This window comes from Microtus oregoni, unplaced genomic scaffold (assembly GCF_018167655.1).
Source record: "Microtus oregoni isolate MIOR12 unplaced genomic scaffold, Mior012 000045F_ref0000178, whole genome shotgun sequence".
Lineage (NCBI taxonomy): Eukaryota > Metazoa > Chordata > Mammalia > Rodentia > Cricetidae > Microtus > Microtus oregoni.
Window position 1 is genome coordinate 4,643,895 of NW_024543219.1, and position 24,195 is coordinate 4,668,089.

Below are 24,195 nucleotides of genomic sequence, written 5' to 3' on the forward strand. Positions count from 1 at the left end.
CTTGGCTGCCTCCTTGGAACTCACTGTAGACCAGGATGGCCTCAAACTCAGAGATCTGCTTGTCTCTGCTTCCCAAGAGCTGGTATTTAAAGGCATGTACCACCACTGACCAGCATATTGGTTAATTCTTAAAACATGTTTTTCTTGATACTACTGTAACAAAATTGCACTCTTTATTTCTTTGTAAAATTTCCATTATCATGTAAAATGAACTGATTTTGTTGATAGGTTTTCTGTCACATGGTAGACAGCCAGTAGAAACTAACAAGGAAGAAAGATTTGTTTCTAGAGGTTTTGATCAAAGGTTGGTGGGACCCACTGTGTGGGCCTGAGATGAGACAGAATACCATGGATGAGGGAATGTGTGGCAGAGGCTGCTTACCTCAAGGTAGCTAGGAAAGAGTGGGACAGGAAACCCTGGGCCAAGATACGCCTTCATAGCTACATCCTCAGTGACTTCATCCTTCAGCTAGTCCCAACCTCCCAAAGTTTACATCGTTTCCCAATAACAACATTAAATTATGAGTCCATCACTGGATTAAGACATTGCTTGTGCTAAAGCACTCGTCTCAATTTCTGCATCCATGGTTGAGAATCATGCCCTCTGAAAACATAACATGTTGATTTTGTATCCTGCTGATTTTGTTAAATTTATTAATTGTAAGTTTGCAGTCTTTTAAAATGTTTTTTTTTACATGTTAGATCAAATTATCTATGAACAAGAACTATTTTAAAATTGCTTCTCTAAGATGGAATTCGTGTTTAAGTGGTCTGCTATGAGTCCAGTACTCTGCTGAATAGAAAGGCTGAAATTGCCTTAGTTTTTATTTCTGATCTTAAGGGAAAGGGTTTTTGTCACAGTGTATAGTAATTTCCTTTTATGCCTAGACTTTTTTTTTTAATCTATAGTCACTATAGTTATTGTAATTTTATGTTTTACATTTGTGTGTATGTGGTATATGTGTGTAGGCATGCACATGCCATAGTACACGCATGGAGGTCAGGGCAGAACTTGATGGATATATAACTATTTGTTAAAATTCACTTAGCTATCTACTGTATCTTAAAGAAACCCTGGCTTTGGGGGCTGAAGATATAGCTCAGTTGGTAAAATGTTTGCCATATAAGCTTGAGGACCTCAGTTTGATTCCCAGCACCCATAATAATAATAATAATAATAATAATAATAATAATAATAATAATAATAATAAAAAACAGGCATGGTGGTACATGCTTGTAATCCTAGTACTGAGGAAACAAAGACAAGAGGATCTCCACGTCTCACTGGCCAGCCAGCCTGCCTACCATAATATATGTGCCCCAGGTAGCACTGAAAAATAGTGTCCCATAAAAAATTTGCTTGGCTCCAGAGGAATGACACCTGTGTTTTATCTCTGGCCTCCATGTGTGTACACCATACATATACACAAGTGCATGCATGCATATTCCACAAATATGGACAGCCTCCCCCCAAACCCTAGCATTTAAAAGAAAAATTTCAAAATAGTTTTAAATGTTTACTTTCTTTTCTTTGTATTCCACATGAGACTTAACAGTGAAAGGGGGAACATAATAGGTCATTCTTGTTAGTAGGAGTCACTGCAGGCCTTGGTTGGAAGTTACTGTCTCTCTGGCTGATACTAATAGGCGTTCAAATGTTGGCTTTCTTGAAGGTTACATATAGGTGGTTCTGAAAAGACCCTGTAGGACTGCCCTCTTTGCATGCCTCCTTTGTGGAAGAATTCTTTCAGTTGACCTTTAAACTACCCACCACCACTCTGCCCTTGTGAGATAACCTGAAATCACCTCAACCACTGGCTGCTTCTTGCTTTGGACAATAAAGTTTAGGCCTGACTAACGTAATCCTTCAAACCCAGGTAAATAAAAATTTCTTAAATTGGGAATGCAGACTCTCTCACTGTCCTTAGTGCTGCTTCTCATTCTGATTTTTTTAAATAGGACAAAGATGCTGCTTAAGCAGATTTCACCTGGAAATAATATGTTAGCATCTTTATCTTAGAAGCAGTCTTTATCTCAAGAAGCCCTTCTCTTGATTTTCATTCCAGCTAGAAGTGAAAAGAAGGCTGCTTTATTCCTCCTCAGACTAATGACTCCAACCATCTCCCCTACCATCTCTTCTCTCATGCAGGAACAGGAAATTCCTTTTCTTCTGGTGATTAAAGCATTACCTATGAACTAAGGTGATACTGTACCAACACTTACCCTGCTTCATAAGTCGCTAGGCCTTCTTTGACAAGCTGGTCATTAATACTAACAGCAGTTGCTCCAGGAACCCGAGAATCAAAAAGCTCAACCAAGAGCACATTATTTTCCAGAATCTCTGTAAAATCATTAAAACTAGTTTGGGAAAGAAAGACATGTGCTAAAAAGTGCACTAAATTAGTAAACTTGTCTTCTAAAAATTAGAAGCAATTTCTGGCTTTTGAATATATGAGATTTCTGGCTGAATACTGTTAGTTTTCCTAGGAGGTAGAGCAGTATTCTGAAGCCACAGTGATCTACCTAGTGCACAGCATGTAGAGAGTACTACAAATTTTACAGTAGGCTATCATGTGCTATTTGTTCTCTAATGAACCAAAAGCAATTTAAGGATTTATAAAAATTAATATATATTCAAAGGTTTTATATCCAAATGTTAAGCAGCAGCTATCCAAGTTAAAGTTGTTCCAAACTCAGAAGAATTTGCTCAAGGACTAGGAGAACTTTGTTGTTCATCTCAGAGAAGCCAGATGTAAAAATTCTATATACCAAGGTTGCAATTTCTATAATCATATTTCTCTTCAACTGAACATTTCTTCTAAATAGACACTGCATCACTGAAGCTATTAATCCTTCAGAAGTTAATACTCCTATTAATCCTTCAGAAATTAATCCTCTTATGGGAGTTGGATTCATTCATGACTGTGACAGAGCTGAAAAGCCACTACAGATCTTCTTTAAATAAACACGGCCTATGTATTTCATATACTAGGGCTCACCAAACCCAACACTGTTAGATTTTGTTATTTGGAAAAGATAAAAATTGCATACAAACATATGTATGTATATGCATGTGTGTGTATTTTTTATCTAAGATTCACATCTTCTTATTGACAATCTTTAGGACTAGACAGATATGTTTGGAGATTCAGAATTCTTCAATCTAAAGAATGCACACACACTATCTACAATGAATACTCAAAATGGAGTGTGGGGCAAGCAGACCACACCCATTTCTGTTTTGAAGCAGAATGTGTATTTACTGAAAAAGAGACAAAGGCTCTCCAATTCAGATAAAAGCACACACATCATAACAACTCAGACTCAGCCATCCAACTTTTGATTTTCAGAACTTTTGTTAGAAAACTGGGCTAGTGGTCATCTAGGGGTGTAGACCTGAAAATATGTAAAACTGGAATAACTTTTTTCAAAATATGGAGAGAACCTACAACTGAATGGGACAAATTAAAGGGAAAAAAAAATCCCAAGTAACCAAGGAAACAAACAAAAGCTATTTACTCACCAAGTTCTGCCTCCCTTCACTTGCATAAGATTAAACCTTAGACCCAGTAAATGCAGATAAATAAGCTAATTTTTGGCTTTATGCTTGCAAAAGGCCACAGTAAAGGTGGATTGATGATTTCATTGTTTTAAAAGGGAACTGGTTATGTTGCTGACACTGGCCTCAAGTCTCTGGCCCCAGTGATTCAAGTAGCAGAGACTATAAGGTGCAAACCATTATCTATCATAAGGATGACTTTAGTTTTCAAAGGTATGAATTTTTTCCCCTGATGTGCTTTGACTACTAGGCTTAACAAAGATATGAATTCCCCAGTTCTAATTCTAAATGAATGTTATTTCTCATTATTACTAGTATCTAGGCACACTGAATTTATTCTAAGATATGAACATTATTATATAATGTTAATCTTATTTAAATAGTAATAATAATAATAATAGACAAAGATAGAAATAGCTTACTAATAACAGAACATGTCACAAATTTGTCTTGAGTCTTTTCTTCAAATTTTTCTTTAGCCTTTTTGGACCACTGTGTTCTTTTACTTGGTTCAATATATGCCAGCTTACATTTAATTGCCTGTATCAAATGAAATTCCACTATTAGGAATATGAACTTATATTTTTGGTAGTGAGCCTAGCCTTCAACAGCTGAACCATCTCACGACAGGCAGATCTCTGCCAGTTTGAGGACAGCCTGGTCTACAGAGTGAGTTCCAGGACAGGCTCCAAAAGCCTGTCTTCAGGGAAAAAAATATATATACATAGAAGCATATATATATATATATATATATATATCTTAATTCCTAGTTATTTCAAAGTTTTACATAAAGATAGAAAACTAATATTTCCATAGCTTGGTTGGCACAACACTAGAAAAGCATGCTTGAGGTCCTAGAATCTAACTGCAGAACTCCAAATAGATACATAAATAAATAAATCAATCCCTAAACCAAATCAAACCCTAAAAAACCCCCTCTAATTTAAACTATTTAAAATTCATGGAATATGTTTAGTACCCATAACTTTATAAATTAAAATAATTGGAATTAACTATTTGGTTGAATGAAATTATTACAATTCATATATATATAAGAATGATAAGCATTCATTTAAAAGTAAGACATTTATGATATATTGTAAAGAGAAATGCACACATAGAGGACAATTTATATTCATTCTAGAACTGATAAAAATGTGAAAGGTGGATGGACATGGTAGCTCACACCTTTAATTCCGAAACCTGGGAGGCAGAGGCAGGTGAATCACTTGTGGTGAGGCCAGCCTGGTCTACACGGCTAGTGACAGGTCAGCCAGAGCTCTACAGTAAGACAGTAAAACTGTCTCAAAAAAAAAAAAAACCATTGTGAAAGATGTATCCCGCAAGAACATATATTAAAAACACTAAATATTTTTGGTTTGCTTTTTTGATACAGGGTCCTACCATGTAACTCTGGCTCATACAGAACTTGGTATATAGAGCAGGCTGGTCTTGAATTCACAGAGATCTGTCTACCTCTTCTTGGATGCTGAGATTATAGGTATGTGTCACTATGCCTGGTTAAAAAGTTGAATATGTTGTAAAATATTTATTTATGCAATGTATGCATTTTTCCTGCATGTTTGTGCATCACATGCATTCCTCGTGCCCACAGAGACCATACGGGGAATCAGAAGCCCTGAGACTGGAGTTACAGATGACTGTGAGCTGCCATGTGGATGCTAGGAATCAAACCAGCGTTCTTGGAAGAGCAGCCAGTGCTTTAAACAACTGAGCCATCTCCCCAGCCTCACTGAATATTCTTGAGTGATTCACTTCTTTTTGCTCATCTGTATTTTCTAGATTCTTTTTACGATACTTCCTATCAAAAAACAAAGACAGCCTGTGTTGGTGAGATGGCGCTACAGTTAAGGGTATATGTTCCCAAGTCAGAAAACCTGAGTCCCATCCCTGAAGCCAAGATAATGGAAACAGAGAACCAATTTCCACAAGTTGTCCTTCTAACTACATGAATGCTATGGCCTATCTGTGTATGTGCACATACACACAAAAGAAAAATAAAATAATACATTTTAAAAGTGAATAGAGTGACATAAATCTTTTTTTAAAGACATCTTAAAAAATTCAATAACAAGAGAATATAAATTAGAAGTAAGCTTCTTTCTTATCCTACTCCTCAGAGATTATGGTTAAGTATTTTATATATTTGCCCACATTTCTTTCTATTGTAGATCTTTGACTACTAATACAGTAATTAAACAACAGCAAAAGTATTTCTGAAATTAACTTTATCACTCAATGTGTCAAGAAACTGAAACTCTTAGCACATTACATGATAGCTCATGAGGCTAAATGAATAGCTCCACACCAGTAGGTGCTTATGACTGAAATATATTAAATGTTTATATTTATTCAGCAACATATATCTATTATTATTACTGCAGAGTTTGGGACTGAACCCAGGGCCTTGTACACGCTAGGCAAGTATTCTACCTTCTAGCTCCATAAAGTGTTTCTTAAAGAGTATTTTATCTATAAGGCAGCACTTAATCTATAGTTCTTATATCAGAAACTGTTTATAGGTAAAAACAGACATTAACATGGCATTTCTATGTACAAAAACCTTCTATTTCATATAGATTAATATTCTAGCTGCAGTGTTTGAAACAGGTGAATTACCTTCTCTGGGGGGTCCAGAAACTCATCCTTTATTTTTCGCATATCTTTAAGTGTTATTTTTGCAGTATTACCAAAGTCCACATATTTGACTTCTACTTCCCGATGTCCAGGCAATCCTTTAAAAGTTATGAAATTAGAAATCACAAACATACAGGATCTCTCTGTTGGTCTGGTCTGTACTATAAAGAAAACTTTGGGAAGCTCGACTATGCAGAAACTTGAATAAGGATAAACTGACTCATATGAAATAATCCAAGTGGATGGCCAAAGCTTTAGATTTCCTGAGCATACATACATGGCTATGAAACTTGTTGCTATCATTTTTAAGCAGAAAGATGAATGCAGCAACATTATCACTACAACAGAGGAAGGAATCCAGTATTACTGACTGACTGGAAGATGTGGAGAGGTGGCACAGCACAGAACTCAAAATGACATTTGTAGAAGTTAGTCGATGATAGCAAACATCCAGAATGGCTGAGGTGGTGGAGAAATCTCCCAGGCTCCTACATGCACCCCTAGGTTAGAAGTCTCAATTCTTCCAGCATCATGATTTTTTTACTCTTCAAGACTCTGACTGAGATGTAGTTTTAAATTGTATAAGACTATGGCATGAAATTTAACCAACAGTGTTTTTTCTTTATCCAAATTATCAATCACATATGAGAACAGAGCCAGTAGGCAGGGAAATCCCATATTTATTTATTTATTCTTTCATTTTTTCTGAGTAAAGCAATGGAGGATGGCAGCACCAAAACAGGAGTAGCTTAAAGTGATAACATAGGAAACAGGGGCTCTCATACAGAGGAACAATGAAGTGTATTGTCAGGTGACGTGAAGTCTCAGAACAACAAATGTGTAGCAATCTGAGAGACTAAGCACTATCAGTGAGGGAAAACAATGGAAGAATGCTTCCATGGTTTAAAGATACAACAAAACTAAGATTATTCTAAAGGCTTAATCATACAAAAAATTTTGAGGTATTAGGAAAATATATAAATTAAAATAATGTAAGTGAAAATCTGTCATAATGATCAACTTAGAATTAGAGTTTATTTTACAGATTAGCAATGAAAGTATCTATATATAGGAACTTTAAAATAGTGATACAAGCATGGGGGGAAGTGAGGACAAAAGAGCTATACAGCGATCTAAAATATCTTACACAGTAACAAATAAGTAGATAGAATCTGTAACTGAAGCCTTGAGAGAAGCGTTAAAGATTTTAGGAAGAAATGACAGATAAAACAAAACCACTTCCCACCCAATTGAAAGAATCACAAACAACTGTATTTGAGGAGGATATGAAACTGCAAATGAAACAGACACTAGGAAATCAAAGCAAACCAAACAAACCTGTTACCATGTACAGCCTTCAGTGTGTCATCCAGTAAAGCTGGAAGATGCAGGAAGGCAAAACCACTGAGTCATATATAGATACTCATTCTACCTTTGAAGTTGCCATGAAGACTGAACCTGTCTCTAACATCACTACTTAAAAGAGTCCACTGTAGCCGGGCGGTGGTGGCGCACGCCTTTAATCCCAGCACTTGGGAGGCAGAGGCAGGCGGATCTCTGTGAGTTCGAGACCAGCCTGGTCTACAAGAGCTAGTTTCAGGACAGGCTCCAAAACCACAGAGAAACCCTGTCTCGAAAAACCAAAAAAAAAAAAAAAAAAAAAAAAAAAAAAGAGTCCACTGTTCAACAAATAAATGATTTGAAGCTAGTAATTCTAATTTTAAAAGTAGTTGCCAAGACTTTAAAAATTTCTTTTAATTCACATGTATTCCACATATATTTGTTAAAAAAAAGTTGCACTGGTATCTTTATTCATATGGTTTAAATAGTTTTGTTTCCTCTGAAATTCATGTTGAAGCTTAATTCCCAATGTAACAAAAGAAATGACTGAGTCATAAGGTCTGTGCTCTAGAGTAAGGGATTAGGGGCCCTTGTAAAATGGCTAAAAGAAGAAAACACGCACTCATTTTCATCCTTCTGCCATTTATGGAAATGGCACTTGTGCTGCCTGAAAGATGCAGCAAGGCTAACTCTTAGAAGCAGACTTAGACTTCTCAGACTCCAGAAGTGTGACCAGTGTTTCTACTGTTTATAAGCAACCCAGACTGTGCTATTTGGTTATAGCAACACAAAGACATTTAAAAGAACTGTATATGAAAATATTTTAGTTGCTTTAAGATAGTAACCACAGACTGAATTAAAATCAATGATAACTGAGGATAAAAAACTTAATTTGGAAGATTAAATGATTTTCATATAAGATTTAAAAGTTTCTGTTTTAGTAGTAGCTAGTTAGGTTCTTAGGTTAATAGGGGAAACATTTTGAACAGTACAAAAGTAAACTCAATCCTTTAAATAAAAAGAAACATGATTACAAACAAACAGGACCTATTCCCTTTTCTCTTGCTATCAGAGTATCTGACAGTGTGACCTATAAATAAAAACTGGTTTATAGCACATGTGTGGCTCACTGTTTTAGAGAATCCAGCCCCCAAATGTTGGAATTAATGGCTATGTAGACTTGAGGAGAATGTAGAAAATGTACAGAGAGATGGTGAAAAAGTTAAACACCATAGTACATGGCTACAGTCTGCTTGGTTTTTGGTTCAACTCATGGTGGAAAGTGGAAGGGCAAGTGGGTGCATGTGACAGAGGGAGTAAGAGGCAGCCTTGCTTGAAATCACCCACTCTCTTGGAAATTAATCCAGAGCAAGAGTTCACTCTTCCAAGAAAAGTTCTGCTCTCATGACCCAAAAAATTTCCCGCTAGGTTCTACCTTCCAATACTGTTGCACTGAGGACCAGGTCTTGACATGTATTTTATTGAAGTGAAGTAAAACCAAACCAAACCAAACCAAACCAAACCAAACCAAACCAAACAAAAACCAGCACATAGTGTCCTGGACTGAAACTGCCCATGGTCTATCTAACTTCTGAAACCCACAGCTTTATACATAATTGTTCTTTCATAGCCATAGGTAGGGAGTAACAAACATACTTGTTCGCTATTTCTTGCTAGTACCTTCATTTTCAGAAATCTTTAATATCCAATCCTTGTTTTTTATATTTAATGTATTTTTTGCTATTGGAAATTGAAGCAAAGGCATGACACATGCTAGGCCAATGCTCTATTGTTTAGCTATGTCCACAGATCATTTTATTATTTCATCCTGAGTTATGATTTTAGATAAATCACTTAGACCATGGACTTTCAGTCCTTCTACCCCAGCTTCCACAGCAGCTAAGATTACAGACAGGACCATAACACCTGGCTTTACTTTTAACTTTTTTTTTGTTTTTTTTTTTTTACTTTTAACTTTTTATCATTTCATTTTGTAATGTTCTTGCTGTTGTTTCTGAGACATGAGATAAAGTCATATAGTTCAGGTTAGCATTGAACTTGCTATGTAGCTGAGGATGACTTTGAAGTGATTCTCCTCTTTATGCTTTCTTAGTGCTGGAATTAGAAGTGTGAGCTATCATGCTGGGTTCTAATTCTATTATTTGTGAACTAGATTCAATTACTTAAGGAGAATGTAAAAAATGTACAGAAAGAAAGGGACAATTAAATAATAAAACAATTTCCCTAGGAAAATTAAGTAATAAAACAATTCAGAAAGAAGTTAAGAGATTTGTACCTTAACAAATAAGCAAACAAAAAAGCAAGAAACAGAGAGAAAGGGACAGCCAACTTTCAAGAATGTTTTTTTGCTGCTCTGTGTCACCTACTGGTTTTCTACCCAGATTCCTGATGATTAATTCCTAATCAAGCAAATAAAATTCTAGTAGCCAGAGACTCACCTCTTAATATCACCACTGCCTTCTAAAGACATATGACAGAGTACAGGGCAGGAGAAGGTAACACCACCTCCATGGTTTACTTTCTAATAGCTCAGAAGATGCTAGCCCTTACACACGACATTTCCCTGTGGAAACAACATGCACTTTCCTACCGATGACTTTTGCACGATACCAAATTCCATCTTCAAATTTTGCTACACATGCTTGATCTTGAACAGGACAAAGGATTTCTAGATTTTCTCCATCTTCTCCTTTATAGAATTCCTCAATTGTCTTTAAAAGAGATAAAAAGTCCAGATTCTCCATCTGAGAAAGAAAGGGATATGGCACTGTAGCTTCATAGAAAATAGAAACTCAAATGTTGAATTTATTATAGGCACTCCTCAGAAACTCATAAACCTTAAACCCGACATTCAATATAGATCTATCAATCAGGTAGGCATTGTGTAATTTATTTTTGAGACTTTCAGAATCAGTATAAAATTATTATGTGGAGACGTAACAAAACTAGAATTCTATTCAATAAGGTAACTTCTTCCTGCATGTTTATCAAGACATGTCTGTATATATACACTTTTGTTTTTAGTAGAACTAAGTCATACTGTACATAAAATTTGAAGATTTTTATATTATGTGTATGGGTGTTGCGCCTGCATGAATGTCTGTGCACCACATGCATACATGATACCCATGGGAAGCAGGAGAGGGCATTAGAATCTCCTGGAATTGGCATTACAGATGTTTGTGAGCCGCCATATGGGTACTGGAAACTGAATCTTGGCCTTCTAAAAAAACAGCCAGTGCTCTTAACCACTGCAACTCTCTCCAGCTCACTGCATGCACAGTTTAGTGAGCAGCATTTTCACCAGTTCTCAGTTTACTTCAGTAAACGTTCCTTTCCTACTCATGTTTCTAGGTCATATTTAGTTTTCTCTAAATGACCGGAATGGTTACGTATTAAGATTACATAATGTTTCTGGCAGTTATCTCAGGAATTCATAAACTAACTCTAGAGGCTAACACAGCCCTCTTTTAAGAATAACTTTTCCAGGGTGGGGGCTGGAGAGATGGCTCAGTGGTTAAGAGTACATGCTGCTCTTGTAGAGGCCCCAAGTTCTGTTCTGTCAGGGGGCCTCCAAATTCAGGAGAATTCATAGCTTCTGGCTTCTCCCACCACTTGCACTTATAAGCACACCCCACATACATAAAATTAAAATAATGAAAATACATTTTGAAAAACTAACCTCTTATGGGCCAGTGAGATGAATCAGCAGGCAAAAGTATATACTGCCAAGTCTGCCAATCTATTTTTTTGTGATCCATATGGTGGGAGGAGAGAACCAATTCTGGCAAGTTGTCCTTTGATCTCCACATTTACACCATTAAAAAAAAATCAAAGCAGGAAGAGGGGAGGGAGTGGGAACTAGGATTGGTATGTAAAATGAGAAACTATTGTTTTTAAAAAAATATATATATATAAATCAGGGCCTCCTTTTCTGTAGAGTTTTCCACCTTCTGGGTTTATACGTGTTAGTTAGCGTTTACTATTGCTGTGAAGAGATTCTATGACCATGGCAACTCTTAGAAAACATTTAATTGGGGTGGCTCTGAGGTTTAGTCCATTATTATCGTGGCGGAGAGCATGATGTCCGTGCAGGCTGCTGTGGTGTGGAAACAGCTGAGAGTCCTACACCTTGCAGGCAACAGGAAGCTGACTGACTCACTGGGTCATATTCTTTTTTTTTGTTTCAAAATATACTTTTTATTTTTAATTGGTACATAATAGTTGTACACATTTATGGGATAGACTATGGCATTTCAATATCATATATTTAATGTATTATCAACAGTTTAGAGCAATTGGCATAGCTATTACCTCAGATATTTATTATTTTATGCTGGGACCATCCAGAATAATCTTGTATACTACTGGGTCATATTCTGAGCATAGGAAACCTTAAAGTCCACCCCACAGTGACACAGTTCCTCTAACAAGCCATACCCACTCCTACAAAGCTACACCTCCTAATAGTCACTCCCTATGAGATTATGGGGACAATATTACATTCAAAGACCATAATGTGGTTACATCCTTATACTACTAAAAATCTTTAAAATCACATTTATGTATGTGTGGGTACAGGTATTACACCATTCCTGTGGAGGCTGAACAACCTGAAGAAATCAGTTCTCTCCTACCATATGGTTGTCCAGACCTATCTCAGGTTGGTAGGCTCGGCAGCAAGTTTTTACTGTTGTTATTTTTGTTTGTGTTTTACTCGATGACCCATCTTGCCAGCATTTTTCTTGGGCTACCGAGTACAGTGTATAGCCACTGTATTCTCCCCAAAGTGACCATTATATCCAAAGGTTTGACAGATTTCAGCCAAATCTTTTTGCTTAACTTTTACTGGTGATTTTGTACATTCATGCTACAACACATGGGAAGATATAATACTTACAACTCACTATTAGTATGCTAAAATTCATGTGTAACTGTGACCATGAGTCTGACTTCTCTTATCAGACAGTAATATTGTTTTTCTTGTGCTTACTAAATTAGTCTGATAGCTCTGATGCCACAAATATCCATTTCGTATAAGTTATCTAACAGTTTTAAAATAAATTGGAAATTCTCTCTTAAATCAAAATGCAATAGGTAAGTAACCCCAGCACTCGTGAAGCAGAGGCAGGCAGATCTCTATGAGTTTGAGGTGAGCCTGGTCTGTATACTGAGTTCCAGGCTAAGGACAAATAGCAAGATTTTGTCTTAAAAAAACAAACAAATTTTCTTAACATTAATAACTGGCATTTGGAGAACTAATAAAATACCCTTGATTAGGGAAGAGAGAAATACAGAACTTTAGAAACAATACCTTCATGCCATACAAAATATCCTTGTTTAATAAAAGAAACCTATTTTATTCAAGAATGCAGTAAAATCACAAACCCTATTACTTTTTTTTTTTTTGCCTAGCATAGGAGTTTTTGTTAAGATAATTTATGGCTCTTAGGGTAGTATTTTCACCCCAAATGGTATAACTTCATTCACAAGCATGTGTGTATGTGTGTGCATGCATGCATGCTGGTGTGTGTGTGTGTGTGTGTAAAATAATAAAGTAATATATTTTCCTATGGTTTTCTTAAACATCTTTTCAACTGTAATATACCTACAACACATTCCTGATACTTAAGGCTCAGGACTATTGTAGAGTGGGTAGAGGGAAGAGTAGAAATTATGTAAATACGGTACTCAATTATGAAGTTCTCAAAATATTTTAATTAAGAATGTTAAATTATTATGCATATTTACCCAGATAAAAAGACACTGGAAGAAAAAACTGCCCGTCCTAACATATTACAAGGTTAGAAACTTCTGCTAATCATCCAGGCAACCTGCAAGTGTGGTGCTACATTGGAGATCACAGGCTCTGAAGCAACATGGCCTAGTTCAAGCCTGGCTGTCCCCTTTCAGAGCTGTGTGGCCATCAACAAGATGCTTTATTCCTGTGGTCAGACTCCACACCAAATAGAACAGTAACATCTTTATCAAGGTATTTATTTATATGTGTATTAAGTGTTTTGCCTGGGTGCATGCTTGTGCTCCACTTGCATGTTTAAAATCATTAAAGGCCAGAATTACTGACAGTTGTGAGCCAACATGTGGGTCCCTGGAACAACAACCAGTGCTCTTAAATGCTAAGGCAGTCTTCAGGCCCCATCTTAGTATTTTGATTGACTCAAAGAAAAAAGGTGTTTTCTGTTTGTTTGTTTTTTGAGACAAAGTTTCTCTGTGTAGCTTTGGCGCCTGTCCAGGCACTAGTTCTGTAGACCAGGCTGGCCTTGAACTCACAGATATCCGCCTGGCTCTGCCTCCCAAATGCTGGGATTAAAGGTGTGCACCACCACCGCCCAGCAACGTAAGGTTTTTATATGAGGTAACTCATGTAAAGCAATGAGAGGTCAATGATGAGCCTGGTATTTTATCTGATGTCTAAACTAATTGATCAATCACACATCCCAAACTTAATCTGAAGTCTTTAATCTACTATGAAGTTGGTAGATATTTGGGGTTGGAAGCAGTTTTTCTCGTCTCTTGAGTCTACAAAGTAGCAAAATCATTCACAGGTAAGTACAGTTCCTGTCCTTGCCTACCACTGACTAACTTGTAGGAGAGAGAGAGATTTTGAATTTGCCAAAAATCCTGTAAACTTCCTGTTCAAAGTGCAGCTCCGAAGAAATTTAAATGTACTCAAGAATTGTTTGGCTAATTTTTATTCACTCCTGTTAAACATGTCTACTTAAAAATCTAAGAGTTGGGGATTTAGTTCAGTGGTAGAGCACTTGCCTAGCAAGTGCAAGGCCTTGGGTTTGGTCCTCAGCTCTGGAAAAAAAAACAAACAAAACAAAACTCTTAAAAGAACATATACTTACCAACTGAAGGTAAAAATCAGTAGGGCTATTTATATGGCAAACCATGACTGAAACTTCTGTCGTCTCTTCGGGCAAAATGGGGGGATGGTAGCATAAAGTTGTATTTTTTTCACTGTGACTTCTTGGTGACTGTGACCTAAACCTAATTAAAAGCATAAGCAAAGCCGTTCTTATATAAAGGTTCTGGCCTGTACAAACACTGACTTATTCACCATTTTCAGTGTCCTCTTCTAACTTAAATATCTTGGCATGGTTTCCACTTACTCAGCCTGGATGAACAGGAGTTCAATAATAAAGCCTCGGATTTATGCATTTTGGGGCTGGAACTGGTCAAAAGCATTTCATGATTGCTGTGGACTGTGGTGCCCAGGCGAGATCAGTGAAATCTCTGTGGCCTTTCCTAGTCTCAATGCTCCTTTATTTTTCTAAAGGAAACATATGTGGGTCATTTCTGGACTTATCTAGTTATACATGGCAGAGAGTTAGAACCTTTTGCTGTCTCCATAGTTACTTACATCAACTTAATTTTGGTTTGTGTGGAACAAACAAAAAGGGAAATGCTAAGTATCTATGTTAGATTCAGACATTAATTAGATTAGTGATCATGAACCCAACCTTTGTTAAATAATTTAAGGCAGGAACAGCTAAATTACAATTTTTGGAACTCTTAATAGATTCTTATAAAGTTAACAAAACTCAAAATACATTTAATATCTATACACATTTTCTATTTTTATTTACCGTGTGTGTGTGTATGTGTGTGTGTGTAAGGTATGTGTAAAATGAGGGTGTTCATGGCATACATGTGGAGGTCAGAGAACAACCTCAGGTATAGGTCTTAGTTTTCCACCGTATTTGACACAAGATCTCCATCCTCTTGCTGTGTAGGTCAGGCTAGCTGGTCCTTGAGCTCCCAGGGCTTCTCCTGCCTCTGTCTCCCTCCCATCTCCATAGGATTACTGAGATTGGATGCTTGTGCTGTGTGTCCAGAGGTGCTTTTATGTGGGTCTGGAGATTAGAACTCAGTCCCTGAAGTTTGTGTGGCAAGCACTTTTACATAACCACTGAACCATTTTCTCAGCTTTGCCTTAATTTCTTAAACTATACTAAAGGCAATTTTCACAGGTAACTATACTTAGAAAACATGATAGCAATGTTTTGAAACCACTAAAGTTCAGTTTAAAGGCCACAATAAAATTTTTGAGATTTATTTTATGTGTATGAATCTGTAAGCATGTATGTACACCACATGCATGCCTGGTTCCCTCAGAGACCAGAAGAAAGAACTAGATCCCCTGCAACTGGAGTAACAGATGGTTGTGAGTAACCATGTGGGTGCCGGAACCACGGTCCTCTGTAAAAACAGCACATAGTCTTAAACACTGAGCCATCTCGCCAGCATGAGCCCATGATTTTTTTTTCTTTTTTTTAATCATCATCACTATTTGAGTTAGGGGCTCATGTAGTCAATCCTGGATTTGATTTGGCTATGTAGCTAAGGATGACCCTGTATTTCTGATCTTCCTACCTTTACATCCTAGGTAAAGTACTAGGGTTATCAGAATGGCCACTGTGACTAGTTCATACAGTACTAGGGATTGAATCCAGGGCTTTTGCATGCTAGGCAGACACTCTAACAAGTGAGTTATATGCCTAGGCCAGATTTCTTTATTCTTAAAACCTTTCTTTTCCTATTTATAGCTATAATCTACTTTTATGTTTCTGTGTATTCTGCCTGCAGGTATGTGTATGTACCACATGTGTGTCTGTTGTCTAAGGAGAGTAGAAGGAGGCACGGGAGTTACAGATAACTCTGAGCTGCCTTGTGGGTGCTGGGAACCAAACTGTACGTGTTCTATAAGAGCAGCTTAGGCTTTTAACTGCTGAGCCATCTCTCAAGTTCATATCACTTCAATATTGAAGAATATTTAAGTTTAACAAGTTACTTACCTTGCTAGTTCCATAAAAACCAATGCATCTCTGAGTGACACAGGCATATCGCTGCTGATTTTATTTGTTGGTGGTTTCTGCAGATCTACAATAAGCACATCATTTTCCTCTCCAAAAATTCTCATTAAAACAGCCTTGTTATTTACCATTTTCAAAAATTCTACTTTTGCTTCCTTTTCCCAGCCTTCACTCTATGGGAAAGAAATATAAAATTCCAAAGTAGTTAGTAATTACAGTTAGGTCTAATGTTACAGTGTTGGATGAAGTTTTACACCAGCACACCTGCAACTTTAAGTAAAGACACTGAACCAATCATGCATTTAGGAAAGAGCTGAGACCATAAACTAAGAGCAGTCTATATATGCACAATACTGATATACTAATAATAATCTACAGATACAACCTTAAGATAGCTGTAAGTTTGTAAGTCCCTTTAGAATAGTAAATGATAACTGGGGGCTGAAGAAAGGCTCAATGGTTTGGAGTACTTGCTGCTCTTGCAACTGGGGTTCGATTCCCAGTCCCTACATGGTGGGTCATAACCATCTGTAACTCTAGTTCCAGGGGAATCTGTTACATACATACAGGGGAACACTTACATACATGGAGGCCAAATGTTCATAAACATAATATAAAATACTTCTACAAAAATATTAATGAAAATTATAATGACTTAAAAATACAGTATGTTGAATATGAATTTTCCACTTAAATTACAAAACTTCAAAAGTTAATTCTGAATTCTGAGTTTAAGACCACAGTACTGTAATAGTATAAGAGACTAAATAAGGGACACTAAATATTGGCAGCATAGCACAAAGATCCTTGTGCCCACAGATCTCCAGAGAAACCAGGAATGTTAAGCACATAGGATTGTCTTTCCAATGGGGGAGATAATAAACCTCTTTTTTAGCATTGTTTGTCATAGCCAGAACCTGGAAACAACCTAAATTCCCCTCTACCATAGAATGGATAAGGATAATGTGGTACATTTACACAATGGAGTACTACACAGCAGAAAAAATTGACAGCTTGAGTTTTGCAGGAAAATGGATGGAGCCAGAAAACATTATTTTGAGTGAGGTAACCCAGACACAGAAGAAAATTATCACATGTACTCACTCATAGGTGGTTTTTAAACATAAAGCAAAGAAATCCAGCCTACAAACCACAATCCCAGAGAACCTAGACAACAATGAGGACACTAAGAGAGACTTACATAGATCTAATCTACATGGGAAGTAGAAAGTAGAAAAATACAAGATCTCCTGAATAAATTAAGAGCATGGGGACCTTGGGGAGGGTTGAAGGGGAAGGAGAGAGACAGAGAGGGGAGCAAAGAAAAATGTAGAGCTTAATAAATATCAATAAAAAAATGAGCCGGGCGATGGTGGCACACGCCTTTAATCCCAGCACTCGGGAGGCAGAGGCAGGTGGATCTCTGTGAGTTCGAGACCAGCCTGGTCTACAGAGCTAGTTCCAGGACAGGCTCCAAAAGCCACAGAGAAACCCTGTCTCGAAAAACCAAAAAAAAAAAGTATAATAAAATTTAAAATAGAATGCTACACAAGCCCTGAATAAAAATATGGAGAAAGGGGGAAATGTCTAGAAATATACAACATCCCATTTCCTGATTCATTTTGACAAAATTGATCCTAAAATGTAGTGTTTTACTTGGATATTTCATTACATTCATATGAACTTTCTTGAACTCAAATTCTCATTAAAATATGTCAGCTATGAAAGCTGGAGGCTTATAGCACTAACAGTTCATAAGCAGAATGTGTCAAGACATAACTCATTCTTTCAGACTAGCTCAGCAATTTCACTGGCAACACAACTAAAACTCCAACAGCCTTTGAGGGAAGACGCACTTTCCACTCCACTTACAGAATTGTATGGCACGATGTCCTTCAAGGAGCACAGGTGTGCTAAAGGGAGGATGTCTTTCAACAGCTCTTCGCTATATGGTTCAGACTTCCTCAGAAGCAGACAGAATTCACGTAGTGTAATACGTTGTTCACCAACATGCTCTGGTCGTATGTGTGTGTCACCAACTCTGGGAAGAAGTAATATGGAGAGTAAGATTTCACTAGGCATGGTCATGCATGCCTTTAATCTCAATACACAGGAGGTAGAAGCAGAGGCAGATAATTCTTGCTGGTTTGAAGCCAACCTGGGCTGTTATAGTGAGCACCAGGCCAGTCAGTGCTACACAGTTAAGACCTTGTCTCAAGAAAAATAAAAAAAAAATAATGTTTCAATCTTTGAATGTCTTTTCTCCTTTACAAGGTATGCACTTCTATGAATTAACCTGAAGTTAAATCTTGCTGAAATGTATATTCTAAAGTAATACTTTTTATTAATTATTTTATTATTAATTATTATAAACAAAAATTATTTTACTATATAGAATTAAATATTGACTACCTTTATTTGAATTTATTCAACTTAAAGAGAATGACCCACTGTCTCAGATGAACACATTTATATATATATATGTATATATATATTCATATTTATGAAACTGTGAGCATTAAATAAAGTAACTATGCTACAGGCAATAGTGGTTCTCACTACAAAATCATTTCAATTTTTTTCCCTAAGACCCAGGCAAAGAGTTTTTAAAACCTATAGTGAGTTAGACAGCATGACTCAAACATCCTTTAATGAATTTATAGCAGTAAGATTAAAAATTTAGCCAACCACTAGTAGCTAACTATTAATACTTTATTTAGAACCATCTGTACATTATCCCCTGCTCTGAGACACATAAGATACACTTCTAGAGTACAGTAAAAGCTCTTTCTCAAGTTCATCTTCTAATAATACTGATAAAGGACAGTATTTAACTTACTTTGTAAGACAAATATACAGCAAAACAATAAAACTTGTTGCTTTGTTGTTTTGGAAATGAATGATAGCTCTTTAACTGTTACTGACTTTCCTCCCTCCTCCCTCCCCTCCTCATTCCTCCCTTCCTTCCTTCAATCCTCTTTCCCACAAATGTTTCTAAGCAGGCCAAGAACATAAAATAATCACAAAGATTCATACCCTGTGATGATCAGGACTTCAGAATTTCCAAAATCTACCATGAATATCTGTATTACTGAAATTTCACAGACTGAGAATTTGGTTGGACTACATGGTTTTCTAATATTTTTAGTTTTTGTTGGAATTATTTCAGTGATAATTCCTCGACACCACATTCTATTCTCAATACTGTTGACAAATATTCTTGCGCCTAATAGGAGAGACAAATCGTTAGTGTTTATTTAAAAAGACATCGAGTAAAGCTCTAACTTACAAATATGTATCTTAGTTTCCAACTAAGAAATCTTAATTCATTGATTTATTAAATTATACAGTACTGCCAAGTGCTCTAAGAATAAAAGGTAACACACTGTGGCAGTTTCTTTACTAAAAAAACTCATAAGCTAATTGAGGGGCTAAAAACACATAAAGTACAAGTTGTTACTCAATGAGGATCTTGTTTCACAAACTATATTAGCATAGTCACATGAGATTGTCTTGCCATCCGAAAGCTAAAGGAATGCCTTTCAGAAATCACTAGCTGCTCACTATTCTCTCTCTCTCTCACACACACACACACACACACGAATATATTAACTAACATGATATACTTATTTTCTCTTGGTAAAAGCAAGTTAGAATTAAGATACAATGAATGGTAGTATCTGAAATTCCAAAATTAATTAATACTCATTAACAGTGTGATTCAGAAGGGGAGGATAAACTAGGGACTTAGTTCAAATTACTATCCATGAAAAAAAGATTAAGAGGCCTGAAAATGAATGTATCCTATGAGCTGTCAATGTTCTCATCCTTTTGTGTTTGAATCCTCTTGAACTGTATAATAATCATATGGAGTTGTTTTTTTCTTTTTTGAAGAAAGGGTCTTACTATACAGCTCTGGCTATCCTGAAACTCACTATGTAGACCAGGCTAGCCTTGAACTCTTACAGAAATCTGTCTGCTTCTGCCTCCCCAGTACTGGGCTTGAATACATTCACCACTATACCCAACATGGAGTAGGAGATAAAGGTGTGAGGCTCAGAAAATGTCAAATGTGTCGTTTTAACATAGTAAGCAAAACAAATTGCCAGGACCAAGGCCTCTCTAATCTAACCTTTTTTTGGGGGGGGGGTTCCCTCAACAAATATAAGGTTTGCCTCCCCACAGTTTCTTTATCTAAGAGAACTTCCACAATATCAGGATTTTCTTAAACTCCCTAATAATGTTCAGAAATACAGAAAAGATTAAACATCAGAAAAAAGAAGACAGTAAAAAGTTATCAAATAGCAGAGATAGGCTTTTTGTCTATTCTGAGGTCAGTTCTCAGAATTGCCTGAAGGGCTTTATTTGCATAAGACACCTTGTATTTGCCATAATTAACTACTGGCTCTGGTTTCCTTCTCTTCCACCTTGGTTCTCCTCTAAATAGTTAAGCTTCAACCTCCCATGTACATTAATATATTTCTTCTTCTCTCTTGTTAACCTGTCTCATTACAGAACATTGACTATAGTCTGGATGGTAGGCAGGAAAGGGTTAACTTAACTTCTTGTCTATCCCAACAAAAGGAGAGAGGCTGCAAGTAGAGCTCTAGTCATAGTGAGGTAGGAGAAACAGGTAAGCTGGAACCCATTCTCTTAACAGCCTTCATTCTCAAGAGGCCTAGAGAAACTGTCATGGGCTCATTAATGTAAAAAGCAACTCACATAATGGAGCTGTTATACTCTATGTGTTAAGATTTCATTTTAATATTTAGCAAATTTACATAAATAATTTCAAAGCATTTATGTGAACATTAAAAAAGAAAAAAATCTTTTAGCAAATCTATGTAGGCTAGCCAAAAATTACATTATTTAAACAAACTTGATTGGATAATCTGGAGGAATCTTTACCTAGCTCCAAAATGTCTGAAGGATCTAGGTGCAAGCTCTTATTGCAAACCTGCTTCATCTTCTTCTCCAACACCATAGCATCTTTAATTTGTGAATATTTCCTCACATAGAAGTGGCAAGGATGTATTATATGGCTTACAAAAACAAGCTCTGGACCACCTGGGCAAGAATCCATATTTAAAGCATATTATTAAAACATGACCTAGGAAAGAACCATAAAAGGTGAGCATCTGTAATTTCCTAAAAGCAAACAACCCCAATCAAATAAACAACAAAAAATAGAAAGAAAAAACAAACCTGTCTTGTAGCGACGCATTTCTAAAATAATGAGGCCTCAGCAAAGAGTCTAAACCCCAAGTCCCCAAGTGTGTGAGTGTGAGTGTGTGTGTGTGTGTGAGTGGTCAGGAACAGAACCCTGGCTGTCATGCACATTAGGCAAATGCTCTACCACTGAACTACAAGTGCCTCTACTATCAACTCTCTAGTAACAAGAGCTGCAAACATTTTGTCTGACTGACAAACATTTTCTTTTTTTTTTAATTTATTTATTAAAGATTTCTGTCTCTTCCCAGCCACCGCCTCCCATTTCCCTCCCCCTCCCCTAATTAAGTCCCCCCCCCCTCAGCCCGAAAAGCAATCAGGGTTCCCTGTCCTGTGGGAAGTCCAAGGAACCCCCCACCTCCATCCAGGTCTAGTAAGTTGAGCATCCAAACTGCCTAGGCTCCCACAAAGCCAGTACGTGCAGTAGGATCAGAAACCCAGTGCCATTGTTCTTGAGTTCTCAGTAGTCCTCATTGTCCGTTATGTTCAGAGAGTCCGGTTTTATCCCAGGCTTTTCCAGACCCAGGCCAGCTGGTCTTGGTGAGTTCCCAGTAGAACATCCCCATTGTCTCAGTGTGTGGGTGCACCCCTCATGGTCCTGAGTTCCTTGCTCGTGCTCTCTCTCCTTCTGCTCCTGATTTGGACCTTGAGAATTCAGTCCTGTGCTCCAATGTGGGTCTCTGTCTCTGTCTCCTTTCATCGCTTGCTGAAGGTTAATATTCAGGAGGATGCCTATATGTTTTTCTTTGGGTTCTCCTTATTTAGCTTCTCTAGGATCACTAATTATAGGCTCAATGTCCTTGGTTTATGGCTAGAAACCAAATATGAGTGAGTACATCCCATGTTCCTCTTTTTGTGTCTGGCTTACCTCACTCAGGATAGTGTTTTCTATTTCCATCCATTTGTATGCAAAATTCAAGAAGTCCTTGTTTCTTACTGCTGAATAATACTCTAATATGTATATATTCCATACTTTCTTCATCCATTCTTCCATTGAAGGGCATCTAGGTTGTTTCCAGGTTCTGGCTATGGCAAACAATGCTGCTATGAACATAGTAGAGCATATACTTTTGTTGTATGATAAGGCCTCTCTTGGGTATATTCCCAAGAGTGGTATTGTGGGGTCCAGGGGTAAGTTGATCCCAAATTTCCTGAGAAACCGCCACACTGCTTTCCAAAGTGGTTGCACAAGTTTGCATTCCCACCAGCAATGGATGAGTGTACCCCTTTCTCCACAACCTCTCCAACAAAGGCTATCATTGGTGTTTTTGATTTTCGCCATTCTGACAGGTGTAAGATGGTATCTTAAAGTTGTCTTGATTTGCATTTCCCTGATCGCTAAGGAAGTTGAGCATGACCTTAAGTGTCTTTTGGCCATTTGAAGTTCTTCTGTTGAGAATTCTCTGTTCAGCTCAGTGCCCCATTTTATAATTGGGTTGGTTAGCCTTTTACAGTCTAGTTTCTTGAGTTCTTTATATATTTTGGAGATCAGACCTTTGTCAGTTGCGGGGTTGGTGAAGATCTTCTCCCAGTTAGTGGGTTGCCTTTGTGTCTTAGCGACAGTGTCCTTTGCTTTACAGAAGCTTCTCAGTCTCAGGAGGTCCCATTTATTCAATGAGGTCCTTAATGTCTGTGCTGCTGGGGTTTTATGTAAGAAGTGGTCTCCTGTGCCCATGTGTTGTAGAGTACTTCCCACTTTCTCTTCTATCAGGTTTAGTGGGTTCAGACTGATATATGAGGTCTTTAATCCATTTGGACTTGAGTTTTGTGCATGGTGATAGATATGGATCTATTTTCATTCTTCTACAGGTTGACATCCAGTTTTGCCAGCACAATTTGTTGAAGATGCTCTCTTTTTTCCATTGTATACTTTTAGCTCCTTTATCAAAAATCAGGTGTTCATAGGTTTGTGGGTTAATGTCAGGGTCTTCTATTCGATTCCATTGGTCGACTTCTCTGTTTTTATGCCAATACCAAGCTGTTTTCAATACTGTAGCTCTGTAGTAGAGTTTGAAGTCAGGGATGGTAATGCCTCCAGACGCTCCTTTGTTGTATAAGATTGTTTTGGCTATCCTGGGTTTTTTGTTTTTCCATATAAAGTTGATTATTGTCTTCTCCAGATCTGTGAAGAATTTTGATGGGATCTTGATGGGGATTGCATTGAATCTATAGATTGCTTTTGGTAGAATTGCCATTTTTACTATGTTGATCCTCCCAATCCAGGAGCAAGGAAGATCTTTCCATTTTCTGGTGTCCTCTTCAATTTCTTTCTTCAAAGACTTAAAGTTCTTGTCAAATAGATCTTTCACATCCTTGGTCAGAGTTACCCCAAGATATTTTATGCTATTTGTGGCTATCGTGAAAGGTGATGCTTCTCTAATTTCCCTCTCTGTTTCCTTATCCTTAGTGTATAGGAAGGCCACTGATTTTTTGGAGTTGATCTTGTATCCTGCCACATTACTAAAGGTGTTTATCAGCTGTAGGAGTTCTTTGGTAGAGTTTTTGGGGTCGCTTATGTATACTATCATATCATCTGCAAATAACGAG

General features: G+C 37.1%; 1 protein-coding gene across 1 annotated transcript in view; it reads right to left on the bottom strand.

The window, feature by feature from the left end:
- Positions 1–24,195, bottom strand: part of Rnf17 (ring finger protein 17) — a 121,284-nt gene that overhangs the window by 42,313 nt on the left and 54,776 nt on the right. Inside the window, exons 11-19 of the mRNA XM_041634216.1 lie at positions 21,328–21,486; positions 19,456–19,645; positions 18,292–18,460; positions 16,402–16,592; positions 14,452–14,593; positions 10,170–10,323; positions 6,200–6,315; positions 3,982–4,099; positions 2,224–2,341 (exon numbers count right to left, since the gene is read on the bottom strand). Coding sequence (XP_041490150.1) covers positions 2,224–2,341; positions 3,982–4,099; positions 6,200–6,315; positions 10,170–10,323; positions 14,452–14,593; positions 16,402–16,592; positions 18,292–18,460; positions 19,456–19,645; positions 21,328–21,486 — 1,357 coding nt within the window. The remainder of the gene's footprint in view (positions 1–2,223; positions 2,342–3,981; positions 4,100–6,199; positions 6,316–10,169; positions 10,324–14,451; positions 14,594–16,401; positions 16,593–18,291; positions 18,461–19,455; positions 19,646–21,327; positions 21,487–24,195) is intronic.